The following is a 14,445-nucleotide window of genomic DNA, read 5'->3' on the forward strand; positions in this document are numbered from 1 at the left end:
AACCCCCTTGCCTCCACTGCCAGCCCTTAAATGAGGTCTGGGAAGGGTGGATCCTGGCTCCATCCCTTCCACTCACTCAGGTACATTGCACGCACCTGAGCTCCCCTAGGTTGGCCTTGCCTTCCCACCAGGTGCTCAATCAGTGCTTCAGGCCGTGACTTAGCATTTCTGCTACAGCAGTTATTCCTCCCCAGGTGCAAGACTCCACACTTGCTCTTGTTAAACCTAATCAGGTTCCTCCCTGCCCAACTCTCCAGTCTGTCCAGGTCTTGTTGAATAGCAGCACAGCCTTCAGGTGCGTCAGCCAATACTTCCAGCTTTGTAACATCAGCAAACTTGCTAAGGGTGGACTCTATCCCTTCATCCAGGTCACTGGCGAAGATGTTGAACAAGACCAGACCCAGCACCAATCCTTAGGGAATACTGCTAGTTAGAGAACTCCAATCAGACTCTGTCACTGATGATTACTTCCAGAGCTCTGCCAGCCGTTCAGTTCTCAATCCACCTCACCATCCACTCATCTATCCCATGTTTTCTAAGTTTCATAACAAGGACGCCCCCAAGGACAAAAGCAAACCAATGGCAGCAGAAGAGAGCAAAGTCTTCTGTCTAGGAAGCAGCACAGAGAAAACTGCAAGAAACAAAACTGAAACAAAATGAAGAAAATGCAAAGTGAATGACCACTGCCACATTTTGCCTATTTACATTTTCTTATTGCACTTACAACTGTTGTTTTCCTCACATAATGAAATGTTTTATTTTCTCATGCAGAAAGAAAACCATCAAAACATCTTTAACAGTTCATTTTTCGGGTGCCTATTCATTGCACAGGGTGGCAGCTGGATGTCACCTGCTCTGGGACGGCAGACCCTGCTGCAGCCTGGCACCTCTTTGTTTTAAAGTATTTTCTTTGGGACATAGGAGAGGCACCTGTTGTCTGCATGATGCCTCTCACAGCATCATGCAGCTCATGCACTGATGAAATTCAGTATTTCTCCTCTGGAGCAGGAGGGGACTCAGTAAAGCCCAAACACAGGGGAAAAACCTTCCTTTGTGAAGGAAACGGAGAGGAATAGAGGAGCTGTAAAGGGGAGTGCATGGGAGGGTTGGGCATTATGAAAAATATTTCAGGTTGGACATTAGGAAAAATTTATTCTCATAAAGAGTAGTGATGCATCGGCACAGGCTGCCAAGGGGGTTGGTGGAGTCACCATCCCTAGAGGTGTTCAGGGAATGTGGAGAAGTGGCACTGAAGGACGTGATCAGTGGGCATGGTGAGGGTGGGTTGTGGCTGAACTTTGTGATCTTAGAACCTTAATGATTCTGTGATTTTATTTAGGAACATGGCTTAGTGGGCATGGTGGCGATGGGTCAGTAGCTGGACATGATGACCTTTGAGGTTTTGTCCAACCTTAATGATTCTATGGTTCTATGAGTGGGCATAGTGATGATGTGTTAATGATTGGACTCAATGATTTTAGAGGTCTTCTCCAACCTCTATGACTCTTTGGGGAGAACTTGGACGGCTTTATTTAGCATGAAACTGGGACAAGGGACTGTAAGACCCCAAATCACTGAGATGCTGGCAGTTCAGTGTGTGCCACCATGCATGCAACATGCTCGCAAAGACCCTTCCCACAAGAAAAATGTCTCCAACAGTATTCCAACCCAATGACAGGATGGGGCACAAGGGAAAACTGTACCCTCAGTGCACACATTGACAAAACACTTTATTTCGAGATGCTCCAAATCCCCCATTGGGAAGGACCAGAAACCCTTCCTGGGTACTTAGGGCACCACATGCCACCATTTGACAGCCAAGGGCTTACGGCGGACATTGGTGCCGCAGTGCACATCTCCAGAAAGGACATGGTAGGAAAAGAAGTCGTTGATGAAGGTGCAAGAGAGCCCCAGGGGCTGCAGCAGTGCCCGCACCCGCTCCTCCAGGCAGCACTGGCCAGCTATCAAGGGCCCAAAGGGCTTGGGGATGCCCAGGTGTCTGCCCAGCACCAGCATGTTCACCTGGAGATGGACCAAAAGTAGTTTTTTCACCCAAATGGTGAACAAGGAGAGCATGGAGGGGAGGTGGTGAGGGGGAGTGAGGTAGTGGTGGTCTCACCATGTCTGGGAAGAAGGCTTCTGCACGGGAACCCCGCAGGATGAAGAGCTGGGGGATGTCAATGATGTCCTGTTCACTCAGCCCCAGCTCACGCTTGAGCAGGTTGCGGTTCCAGTCGATGCAGCGCTGTTCAGAGGAGGAACCCTGTCTCACCACCCCAAATCCCATGCAGGAAGCCCTATACACCCCATGTCCCTCACTGAATCCTTTTTGAGCAACCTCCCAAAGTCACCTAAGCAACCTTTGGTTCCACACCTCCATGGTCACTTTGGGCATCACCCATTGGGATGACATCCTGCTCCCAGCTAACACCCAAATGTGCTCAGCCTCTTTGCAGCCCACCTGCACATGTTTGTTGTCATTCCTCAGCCTTTCATCTGCCAAGATGTCATCAATGCTCCTTCGCTCACTGCCCACCATCCCTACATGGGGACATTGGTGAGGGACATCGTTGGCACCCAATGCCATGGGGACACCCTTGCCCATTGCCTTACCCACGAGCTGTGTGGCCTCGCCGTGTCCCTGCCTCTGCTTCTCCTGGAAGAGCTTGAAGCAGGCGGTGGGGCTGGCCAAAAGGAGCCGGAATCCCTGCAGGATAAACCCATAAACCCATTTTTGGGGATTTCATTAGGATGTTTTCATGTGCCAACCCATGCATACCTAACACCAGTCCTAAGGGCTGCTCAGTGCATAGGATGACACCCAGAAACTCGTTGCTTCCCAGGAAGCCACCCCAAAAGGAAAGTGATTCATGCATGGGGCTGAGTGTGCCTTTTCCTCATAAGGGAAGCTTTTTAGTTTTTGTTGCTGACTTGCAAAATGAAAGGGCCTTCTGTATCATCATATGATGCTGAGGATGTGGGAATGGACATAGGGCCATTACCTTTCTGTCATACGTGGGGACGAAGGTGAGGAACTCGTCCACGTGGCCCACGCTCAACCACTCTGAGTAAACCTCCACTGGCGCCTGCACCTTCTGGGCGTAAAGGAAATCCCTGACCACCTTCGACATCCGACGGCCGGAGGCCCTGAGGGTAGAGGCAGGAGGAAGCAGGGGTGATTGCTCCCCAAAATGCCCAATCCACAGGGGAAAAGGGGCATTTTGAAGGGAATCATCAGTATTTATGCCTGCCTCAGAAGGGAAGAGGTGGTAAATTGACCAAATCTGATGGCCACATCTAATCTGAAACTCCTACATTGTGTGGGGTATAGAGATAGATGCCGGGAAATATATAGCTCATCCCATCCCTCTGTGCCTTAAATCCCTCCCTACATTTTCCTAGACAGCCAGCAGCAGGCTGAGAAGACATTAATTAAAACTTCTTGTAATAAGGGATAATTACAGCCCTGGTGTGGCTGGGAAAATCCCATTTTCCCATCAGGGTAAGCGAGGGATGGAGCTGCATGGCCTGCTCTGTTTACTGTCCTGGTTGAAACCTCAAGATTTAGTCTTGCTGTTGTTTGTCCAGATGAAGAGCCGCCTTTGTGCAGGGTTTTGCAGGACACTGTTGCTTCCTGTGCCAAGGGCACAGAAGAAAACAATTCCCAGTTATTCAGGAATTTACCCTTTGCTGAATTCCTCTGCTTTTCCTTTCAATAGGGAAAACGAAAAATATAGGCGTGGTGCTTGGGGTACTGTAGGATCAGGGTGAAAGGGAAGAAGGGAGACAATAATAGGGTTTACAAGGGGAGAAGGAACAGCAACATGGTCTGCATATGAAATTTGCAATTAGGATGGCACTTTGTTGGCATTTGGCCCAAATATTTTTTTGTAGCAAAGCAGTTTTGGGTGCTTTCCTGTCTCACCAGGGCAGGGGGCTGCCGATGAGGATGCGTCCCAGTGGATACTCCTTGCCTCGCACTGTCACCGGAGGGCTCACATCCAGGTTGCCAAAGGAGTCAAGGCTGCAGGCGTCACATCCAGGGGGCACACGGGTCACGTAGCCAAAATCAGGACCCTGGGGAGAGAGGGGAGCAGTGATGGGGAGCCCTCGAGGATGACTTTTGGGGCAATAAAGGCAATAGCAATGCCTCAGCGCACCAGGATCTTCTTAAAAGCAAAGTCTTTCAAGCCTCTGTTCCTGGGCGAGTCGAAGACCACAGGGAAGGACTTGTGTGGTGCCTCCACGTAGCCAAACTCCAGCTCGTCCTGTTGGGGTGAAAGAGGAGGAGAAGGAGGAAGAAGGCTCCTGGGCATGAGAGCCAACATGGCAATGCGTACAGCGAGGATGGAGCAGGACATGGGGCAGACCTGTCACAATTCAGTTCTTGCAGTGTCCCACAGAGTCCCTCTTGCAATGGGTTCTCTCTTGCAATGCCCCATGAGGTTCCTCTTACAATGGGGTCCTTCTCACAATAGGGTCCCATTGCAATGTCTCATGGGGTCCCTCCTATAATGCCCTTACGAGGTCCTTCTTGCATTGGGGTCCCTCTTGCAACGCCCCGTATAGTGCCCCTTGCAATGTCCTACAAGTTTTGTCTTTCATTGTGGTCCCTCTTGCAATGGGGCCCCTCTTGCAATGTCCCTGGGGTCCAGCCAACATCCTTGTCTGTGATGTTCACCACTACTAGCAGCATCTCCCACTGTTTTAGCTCATGATTGCTTGGTTCATCTCTTAGCTGTGTGCTTCTCCAAGCAACACGGTTGGTCTCTCCCAGGGACAACATCCCACCAGCCCATAAGAAGCCCCAGAAGAACCACACATTACAAGCATCGAGGGCTGACCTGGATCCAGCGGTCACTGCGGCTTTCAACCTCAGAGCAGATGGTCATTTTGCAGTTGGCTTTCCTCAGCAGCGCCTGGAGCTCCTCCAGAAAGACTTCATTGGAGTTGATTCCCCTCTTGATGCTGGAGGGAGAAGAAGGCATGAAGGACCTCAAGAATCCCTCTCACTCCAAACATCCTGTTTCTGGGTAATAGCTCTGCACAAGCCCTTGCAGAAGGTCCTCCAGCTTTCTTCTCGGGGTTGCAATGAGTGCAGCAGCAGCATTAGGCTCTTGCACAGCATGCATAAAGCCCATGCACAAAGGAGGGAAGGGGAAAAAGCTCCTTTATGGAGCGCCCCCAAGGCAGAGGAGCTGTAGAGCGGCGTTTGTCCTACCTGCAGACAAACACCTCCAGGGGCTGCTGGGTGTTGGGTGTCATTATCCAGGGCGCCATGCGGAAAACCACTGTATCTGTGAAAATGGGGGTCCCAGGAGAATACTGCAAGGGCAAAACACCAGGAGAAGTGGTTGGTAACCTCAGTGGGGGCTTTGTGGGGTCAGGGATGGGGCAGATCCCACGTACCTTATGGGGCACCTCCAGCAAGCTGACGCTGATAGAAACCAACCCAGAGAAACCTGCATCAGGGAAAGCCAACCCTTCCACGTAGAAGGTGTTTTCTCCACTTCTGACATAGTCTAGCACGCAGGAGAGCTTGCCCGGCCCCAGAACGGGTTTGTACTGGGGGTGTGAGTCACTCCCTGCAGAAACATCAAAATAGCCAGCCCACATGCGTGCAAGGAGGCATCGTGGAGGAGGTGATGGTGCCAGCGTGGTTCGCAGAAGAGCAGGTGTGCCGGCTCTTTTCTGGGGAACACACTTGATCTGCTCATACAAAGAGGACTCTATGCCCTCGGGTCAAACCCTTTCAAGGTACGTGTCTCAAGTTAAGCATCTAATGATACAGCTGGCTTCTCTGACCTGATTTTCGGCAGGGAACTGCTGGGATCCACCAAGCGGGGTGTTCAAAGGCGAAGTGCGCAATCCAGTGAGATGGGCTGCTTAGGCAGCTGTGTCGCTGGCTGTGCTTATCCTCCCATGAAATTCTCAAAACTTCTGTAATTCCACTGAACAAAGCCTTTTTTTTCATTATTTTTTCCCCATACATTCCCCCTATACTCCCATCTTCTAAACCAGTTTTGGAGACAAATGGATGTATCCAACAAGTGCTGGCACTCAGCCCTTAATCCTACTGAGAAAAGGGCTTACCCAGTGGGTTCACAATGTGTTGGCATAGATATTTGCTAAGGAAGGAAGGAAGAAATACTCACGGACAGCATGGAAAACCCGCACCTTGTCCGCATCTGACTCGGAGACATGTAGGACAAGCTGGTAGTCAGCAAAGATATTGCTGGGACCTTGAGTCCGCAGTAGCATCACAGACATGTCCTGCAGGTCTATGGGGGAAAAGAGACGGAGAGAGGGGATGCTGGGAGGTTTCCAGCCTCCAGCATCATCTGAGCGCTTTGCTATCCCTCGGTTGCAGGTGGATTTACAGGGCAAGCCTGCTGGGATGACGCTCATTTTGTTTTTATAGGGATGTCCAGGAAATTAAAACAGGGAAGGAGTAGTGGAAAAGAGCCAATTTCTGTTGCAATGGCGGAATGGGTAATGCTGTTGCTATCTCTGATTGCTTTGCAAGCGTCTGATACTATTTTTGTCACTCGTTTCACCATCAGCAGGATCATAAATGAGGGGAAGGATGGAGATGCTGCAAAACACCTCAGTGAGATAGTATGAGCCTCATGGACGAGCCCTACCTGAAGGGGTCTGTATGTCCACCTGGCTGCAGTCTGTCCCCACCGTGCTGGGGCTGTCCTTGTCGCAGTTGACCAACAGCACGGCCCCTTGCCCATCTGGTCCCCATGTCCAGTTGGCCTGGAGAAGAAACAGCCAATGGGAATGGGAGCGAATCCTGAAAAACTCCTCCCTCCCAGGCTCCTCCCAGTGGTGGTTGTGATGGGAAAACACCACAGCCACAGCCATGCTCGGAGGAGATCCCACAGTGAGCAAACAGGAGAGCTTTGGCAGTGATGCTATCAAGCACTAAATTTCCTAACCTCAGCTTCCAGCCAAGCCAACAAGGACTATTTCAAACAGATCTTATCTTCTAACAAGCCACGTTATATCTGTCAGACCTCATTTGAAAGAGAATATCCCATTTCTAGAAATGCATCTCATCTTGATGTACAATTTGTGCTGCCAATCAGGCTGCAGTTAATGATCTGGGTGTAAGTGCTTGGGTATATGCAGATTTCTTGCCAAAGGGGTAAGTCTCTTGCTGTTTGCTAAACTTGCAGATGAGTCATATAGTGGCACGTTTCAAATCCAAAAAGGAACAACAACCAAAAAAAAAAGTCCTAGGACTGGACTGGAGAGGCAAGATAATCTGGCACAAAATAAAATAAAAAGTTTTCCTCCTCAATTAGAAGGCTGAGAATTTGCTGTGTTACTTTCCCTATTTCAGACACCACCCAAAGCCCTCTCCTTCCTGGAGATTTTCCCTGTGTTTTCCCTCCTTGTGTTGCCTAAAGCCATGCAACATTTCCCATTACCTTGTCCTTCCCTTTGCTCCTCACTCTGCCATTACGGTTCACGTCCACGTCCAGAGATATATCTGAAACATCGGAGCAAGGATACCACTGGCATGAGAATGAGCAGTCATGGACGTTTTGGGCCCATCCTCGCACCATCAATGAGTTACCCAACACCAACTACACCTTTATGCCCTAACACTGCCTCAAAACACCAATAAAAAGCAAACCCAAACTCTTCACGTCTTTGCCCATTCCAGCTATCCTCTCCCATCTTGGGTCCTCCAGCAGGGCTAAACCCACTTGTTTTCAACAATTCATATTGGTGAAATCTCATAATTTCATCACTGCTGAAATAGAGTTGCACCAATTTCATGTTGACCATAGGATATTTTCATGAAGCCAAAGGCATGAAGTGGGTGAATGGACACTAAATAATTATTAGAGGTGATATAACATTTGAGAAAGACTTATCCTCAGAGAGCTCTTGGACCAAATTGCAGGTTTACCAGCAACCTCATCTCTACCCTACATAAAGCTTATTTTAATATATATCCACCAAATGGGACAGCATGTGGAAAATGTGGGTGCTGAAGCAGAAACTGTACTTCTTGATTCAGAGAAGAGGACATAGAGAAGCTGGGCCCATAATTTTGGAAATGAAGTCGTAAATCCAAGCAAGCAATGAGCTTTTGGAAGGTCAAAGGTCTGCAGACAGCGGTGGCCCTCGATGGCTCCAGTGGAGCCCATGAATGTGGGAAACCATCTTCAGGGGCAATTTTGCCAAGCATGTGCATGACTTGAGGACACAGGTCTGGCTGTCGAGTGAGTGCTTCAGAAAATTCCAAATTTAGGATAATTAATCCATCCAAGTAGAAGACTGCATCCAGACTAGTAGTCTAGACTCCCTTTGTAGTCAGCAGAGGAAAATAGGCATTTCAAGGGAATGATTCATCTCATCCTAAACTCCTAAAATAGGTCAGGCAACTACACTTCTGTGCCTATTCCTCCCCACCAGCCGCACTGGAAGTTGAGGATGGGCTTACTGGTGGAAGGTGGGTGAGATGGTCACCTTTGGATCCTCTTCCATCAATCAAATTGTCTTGGTGGTCAGAGGAGGCTGCTCATAGAGTGTATTGGGTGGGGACAGAGCCCAGCCTGTGTCTTTTTTGCACCACAAAAGGCAGCACAAGAACATTTTAATTATTTCCCTCCTGCTTGTCAGCATAAGCTGTCAACGCCCAAACCCTGGCTGCATGTTGTGGATGGGCAGCCTGCATCCCCACTTAAGTCCCACCTCATGAACCAAATGAGATTGGGGCACTGGAAAGGGTTGGCCAAGTTAGGATGAGTGTTGTCATAATACACACCTACACAGGTGAGGTACAACCATGCCACCGAAATCTCATTCTCTTCCCGTCCGTAGTACGAAATCTTAACCTGCAAAGACATCACCAGGTTCTGACCCAAGTCCTGTGTCTCATCACGCTGAGTAGGTCTTTCCACCCAGTGGGTTGGCCCAGCAATGCTATACAACAAGGTGCTGGAAGGTTCATTAATGTCCTGCTGCTTTAATCATAGTTCAACCAAATAATTTCTGCCTGCTTCAACACAAAAACAGGCATAGAAAAAGACAAAGCTGGACTATTTGTTTTGCCTGACATGGAATTTCTGACACTGGCTTTTGCAACCACCTTCATCTCCTTCTCCTTCGTAGTTTCATTTTCTGTACATGACAATTGCACAATTCTGTGGAAGTTTGAGTTTATTCTACAGAAACATGTCTGATGTCAGCATTACCTAGAAATACTTGAGCCTGCCCATCATTCCTCCTACTTTCCTGGGAAATATGACTGATATTTCCAGACTCAGTGCATAAAAAGCAACTAACCTTATTGTCATTGACAGTCTTGCTGGTGACACCAATGGTCACTACAACCTCTATATCGGGATCCACTGGCCATCTGGAGTTAAGCATGGGTTTTATCATGGGGCTGTGGATGATGTGGACCGTGACTGCAGAGGTAGCATGAACATCAAATGACGTGGCACCCTTAGGGGTCGATCTGAAACAGACAGCAGCATGGAGTCATGGGCCGAGTTTTTTTTCCTCTTTTTCTCTGTGGAACCAAATTGTTGAACTGAGCTCCCTAGAATTAAAATTTGCCCCATCTCTGGAGGCATTCAAGGCCAGGTTGGATAGCATCCTTGGCATCCCAATCTAGTAGTTGACCACCCTGCTCGTGGCAAGAGGTTGGAACTGGATGATCTCTAAGGTCCCCTCCAATCTGGCCTTAACCAGGTCTTAGGACTTGGAAACCATCTTCAGGTGATGAAATGCATCGCCTGAATTTTATAAGCATAATCTGTGGCAGAGTTGAGCAAGCAGAGCGCCATCACATCTGTCTGTGGTTAAGCCCCAATTGCACGTCTCTGAAGCCAGGGCACCCAACATCCCTCCCCAGCAGGAAGAGAACCCCCAGAATTTCAGCATCCCACCACAGAACCCAGACCAAGATTGGGGCTGGTTTTGATGTCACTCATCGGGGTGCTGGTTATCGCCAGTCCACCCCCTGACCCAAGAGATACCCAAAGTGGAGCAGAACTTGAATAAGAGAACAGGGAGCCTTCACTCACCTGTATGACTTCCCTGGCCTTTGAAGTGCTGCCTACCTGCTCATTACAGCCCCAGCACTTCCATGCAGGCTGTGTGAGTGCTCCAACCTGTCTCCTGCAGGGAGTCAACCTCCCCAGCCATGCATGGAGAGCGACACAGTTGTAAATTTTAGCAGGGAGAAAGCAACACAGAAGAGATTTATCCCTGATGTTGCTCTTGGCATGGCAGCCCTGATGCCTGCAGTAGCTTGTATAGGAAGATTAAAGCATCATCCCACTTGTCATGCCGTGTGTTTACTAGCATGCAATGTGGCAGGTGTACCTGCAGTCTAGCCACATGTTGCATGCCATGACATCATTGGGTCTGTTGGCTGTGATTTCATGGCCTTCACTCTTCTGCATTGCCATGATGAGATCTAAGCTCACTGAGCACAGGACTTCCACTGCGCTTTGTTTTCTGCCCCAAACCAGTCCAACCCCTGGGCAAGTGTCCATCACTGAATTTTCTCAAGCATAGAGAGGGCTGTACCCTGTAGGCACGGAACATGTCCTATTTTTCTAGCCCTGATGTTGAAAGAGCATCTGCCATATGCCTTTTAGGAACAAAGCTCAGATTTTCTACCAAGGAGCCAAATCTGCTCCTTTTGAGACTTGGGTCCCATGCTTAAATGGGATTGAGCTTGCTTTGAGTTCAAATTGAGAAAAATAACTCAAGTAATAAGTTTTATGTATTCCCACTTGGCTGAGGGTAAAACTAATAGGTTTCAAGGGCACCTTCATTGGGGGAATGTCAGCACCTCCCAGCGTGGCTCCAGTATACAACCCAAATAACTGCCTTGGCTGTGATCCCAACTGGCTTGGCCTGTAGTCGCTATCATTATGGATTTTATTTATTAAATAATGACAATGTAAGAGGAGGGTAAATACAGCCTCATATCTGGCCAATAAAGCAATCCCTATGTTTAACATCAGAAAAATCTCTTCTCATTACATCATCCGTGCAAACCCGCTCATGGATTTTTTATGCCTGAGACACACATTTGTTCTTTAACCCACATTAGCTCTGAACAAGTTGCTCGTCTTGAATTGCTGTTGCCCAATGCTCTCTCTGCCAGAAATAGATCCCACTTAGCTGGGGTGTGCATGGGCTTTGCCTGTGAGTCGTCATTGCTCGGCTACACTTCAATGCCTTGCTTTTGTTGGATTCAGCATCCTTCCTTCAGGCATCTTAAAGCAGACCCACAGGCACATGTCCTCCGTGCACCCATAGATGGAACCACCATGAGATCTTTCCCCTTAACACCCTTTGCAAAGAGCAAAACCACCTAATGCCATTGGTTGCCTCCAAAACCCATCATCCCTATGGATGCACCTTGACCCCCTGAGCCTTACCGGTGGGTGTCAAGGAAGACTTCGGTGCCCAGTACACAGACTCCGTAGCTGGCATGACTGGTAGACATCTGCACAACCTGGCGCTGGGACATGGTGTGATGGCGACGGCAGCTGCATGTGAAGGAGGTTGCTGCCTGGTTGCCCAGTTTTGTAGGTGAACCAGCACGACTGGATTAAAAGGCTCGGGAATGTAACTCCTCCTTCCTCCCTTCCCTCGATGACGATGGGGTGGACCGGGGACCCTGCCATCTCCACCTCCGCCATTTGCGAAGCTGCCGCCCCGCTCCGTGATGCTGGCGATAAGACAGCCCCTGGGGCCGGGTGGTAATTGCGGGGCCAGGAAGGGGGTACAGGGCAGGACAGGGTGAGGGATGAACAGCACTTAGCTTTCAGGGCTCATTCTCCCTTTTTTGTTCTCACCTCCCTTATAGTTCCATATAAGGATTCCAAAGCTTTATGCATTAAACATTTCTACCCCTCTCGTTATGCAAGATGTTTGTTTAGGGTTATTATAATACATGGTATCATTAGAATGAAGCATTTTCTTTAAAACAACCCAAATTTTCCATGTGGTGACACACGGCCCCAGATACCCCATTAGGGCAATGCCTGTGTAAGGCTGCAGCAAAAGGAAATGTTTGCTCAGGTCGGTCCTTCCCTTCATAACAATTCCTGGGTAGCAATGGGTGCAAGGAGAACTGGTTATTTGGCAAGCAGGGAAGCAAAGAGAAAAAGAAATCAAAACAACGCAAGTGGCTTCCAGTGGAAATTAGGGATTCTTGGGTGTTTTGCTTGCATGAGGCATTTGGGGAATTGGTTTTGGTTGTGTTTTTTTTTTAGAAGCTCCCATGGGAAATGCGCTGGTTGCTGGAAGAAATGGCTTTTCTTGGAGATAGTCATCTCTCTCCGGGCAATCCCAGGAGAATTCACTAGCCAGCAAAGAGGAAAACTGGGTGAGATGGGTCTCGGTGCTCCTCCAGGAGGGAGCTTGGGGCTGGGATGCAGGCATGTCCCATGGATGGAGAGGAACAGGGAGATGGGGAAACTCCATCATCACTGATCCCCGTGGAGAACAGACCAAGAACTGCACTGTGGTTTACTCCATTGCATGTGTTTTTAGCTTCTCCAGGACCTTGGCTTGGGATTTGGTGTAAAATCCCACGTCCTGAAGCCCAGCATGAGACAAACGCATGATGTTCATAGATTTGTGAAGTGTGATGTTTGTAGATTGGAGCTGTGTTGGCTCTCAAACTCTACTGTAGGAAGGTTTTAAGGACTCCTGTATTCCTAAGACCCATCAAGCTGCTGCTAAGCAGATTCATCATGAGATCCTCAATGAAAATTTTGGCCAGGGCCACATCTTTTTTTTTTTTAAAGCACTATATAAAGCTTCAAGTTGGATTTCCCAGTGGTCGCACTGGTTTAGACTGGGCACGGTGCTGAGCTAGCCTCCTGCTGTGATTTTGGCACCACATCCTGCTCAGCTGGTTTGAGCCCTGTGCCGGACAGGGAACACACCTACAGCCCCATGGGGCCATGCTGTGTGCTCTGTAATCTGCAGGCAGGTGGAGGATGGAGGTTTCTGGCTCCCAGGGCTTGGGCGCTGGGCTCTGCTGCCGCAAAACACATCCATCAGGGACAAAGTTATAGGGCCAAAACCTCATGTTAGTGTAGGACTTGGTTCAATTTTTCTTTTTCCATGGACAGACTCAGCTTTAATCACAGCGCATTTTTGGCTGTGAGTCCAGCCCCAGCAGCCCATCTTTGCTGGGTGTCAGCTGCATCTTCCTCTTCCTCCTCCACCTGCCATTGGCACCTACATGCCCGTGCATAAGAACTCACTTTTAAGCCATCTGACCCATTCAGGGCTGAGTGTTTCTCCCTAATAATAAACCTGTCCCAAGGGGCTGCCATGAAGGCTTATGGTACAGTGTCTCTCAACCCTCTGTGCCTCTTCATCAGGCCCAACTGTCCCTTGGTTTTTGGTGACCTTGCTTTGTTCCCCTTAAGTTGGATCCTTTCATGCACTATAGGGCAGGACAGAACCCCCCACAACCATCCCAGACCCCACAGGGCATCTTTTCCCCTCTCACCCTTCCAGCACCACCACTCAGTCAAGGAAAGTTTGATAATCTCCCTAAGCTGATAATTACACCTCATTTATTACTCTGCATGTGTAATTGCAGGCAGGAAATTTTGAGAGTGTTGTCAGCCTAATTACTGGCAACAGAGGAAGGCATCGAACCAGTTATCAAGTCCCACTCCTGTCTGCATGAGGCTTCATGCTTAGGAACATCGCATGCATTGGAGCAGGCACTGCATCCCCTGTCCTGGCTGAGATTTGGACCAGCAAATAATGCTTTGAAAAGTGATAAAGCCAGGCATTGCCTCTGCTTGGACAGGCACATGTTTGTACCTCCTGACAGCAAAATGTCACTTCGAGCAGATGCCACGGGGTCCTTCACGTCTCCCTCCTACTCCTTGCTATCACGCACGTGCCTGCAGGGCTGCAAAGCTGTGTGCATTAGAGCCCGCACAGAGCAGCTGCTGGGGTTGTTTGCATGCTCCGTGCTGCTATCTGATCCTTGTCCCCAAAAATTAGAGCAGGGAGAGATCTGTCAGCAGCGAGGATGTTTATGCAGAGCAGTTCCTAATCTGATTGTTAAAAAACAGAGAACTCCTCTGACCAGACTGACTATAGCAGCGAAACCACAAGCCTCCAGACATCAGTGAGTGCATATTTATATTTGCACACATGTCCCGTGATGGTTCACGAGCTCTGATCTCCCACCTAGACAGCACAGAGCAGCTTCCCATTCCTGCTATATAGAGCTCGTAATGATCACCTCTTTGCAGAGATTCCCCCAATCCTTCCTCCCCTTATAGAGATATTGCAAGGAGAATGTGGTTTGTAGAAGCCCCCACAGATTGCAAAGAGCCCTAGAGACTTGCACAGACCTCCAGAAACTTGCTAAGACAATACACCTTTTGCAAAGAACCCAAGAAGCCTGCAAAGACC

The 14,445-nt window shown here is 49.0% G+C and overlaps 1 protein-coding gene across 1 annotated transcript; it reads right to left on the bottom strand.

Annotated features, from left to right (window-relative positions):
- Positions 1,533 to 12,221, bottom strand: LOC110386966 (protein-arginine deiminase type-1-like). Its single transcript, XM_021374624.1, has 16 exons — positions 11,427 to 12,221; positions 9,310 to 9,484; positions 8,789 to 8,858; positions 7,440 to 7,501; positions 6,645 to 6,762; positions 6,156 to 6,281; positions 5,410 to 5,585; positions 5,222 to 5,325; positions 4,845 to 4,968; positions 4,161 to 4,268; positions 3,926 to 4,077; positions 3,003 to 3,147; positions 2,614 to 2,707; positions 2,462 to 2,541; positions 2,120 to 2,245; positions 1,533 to 2,022 (listed from the first exon to the last, which is right to left on the bottom strand). Exons 1-16 carry the CDS (start codon positions 11,516 to 11,518, stop codon positions 1,789 to 1,791), a joined length of 1,986 nt encoding a protein of 661 aa, XP_021230299.1. The 5' UTR covers positions 11,519 to 12,221; the 3' UTR covers positions 1,533 to 1,788.

Source organism: Numida meleagris, chromosome 20 (genome assembly GCF_002078875.1).
Source record: "Numida meleagris isolate 19003 breed g44 Domestic line chromosome 20, NumMel1.0, whole genome shotgun sequence".
Taxonomy (NCBI): Eukaryota; Metazoa; Chordata; class Aves; order Galliformes; family Numididae; genus Numida; species Numida meleagris.

Coding starts and splice junctions, on each gene's coding strand:
- LOC110386966 (XM_021374624.1), bottom strand. CDS start 11,518: ATGTCCCAGCGCCAGGTTGTGCAGATGTCTACCAGTCATGCCAGCTAC. Junction 5,586..6,155: donor GCGGGTTTTCCATGCTGTCC/GTGAGTATTTCT, acceptor ATGTTTCTGCAG/GGAGTGACTCACACCCCCAG. Junction 2,708..3,002: donor TCCCCACGTATGACAGAAAG/GTAATGGCCCTA, acceptor TTTATCCTGCAG/GGATTCCGGCTCCTTTTGGC.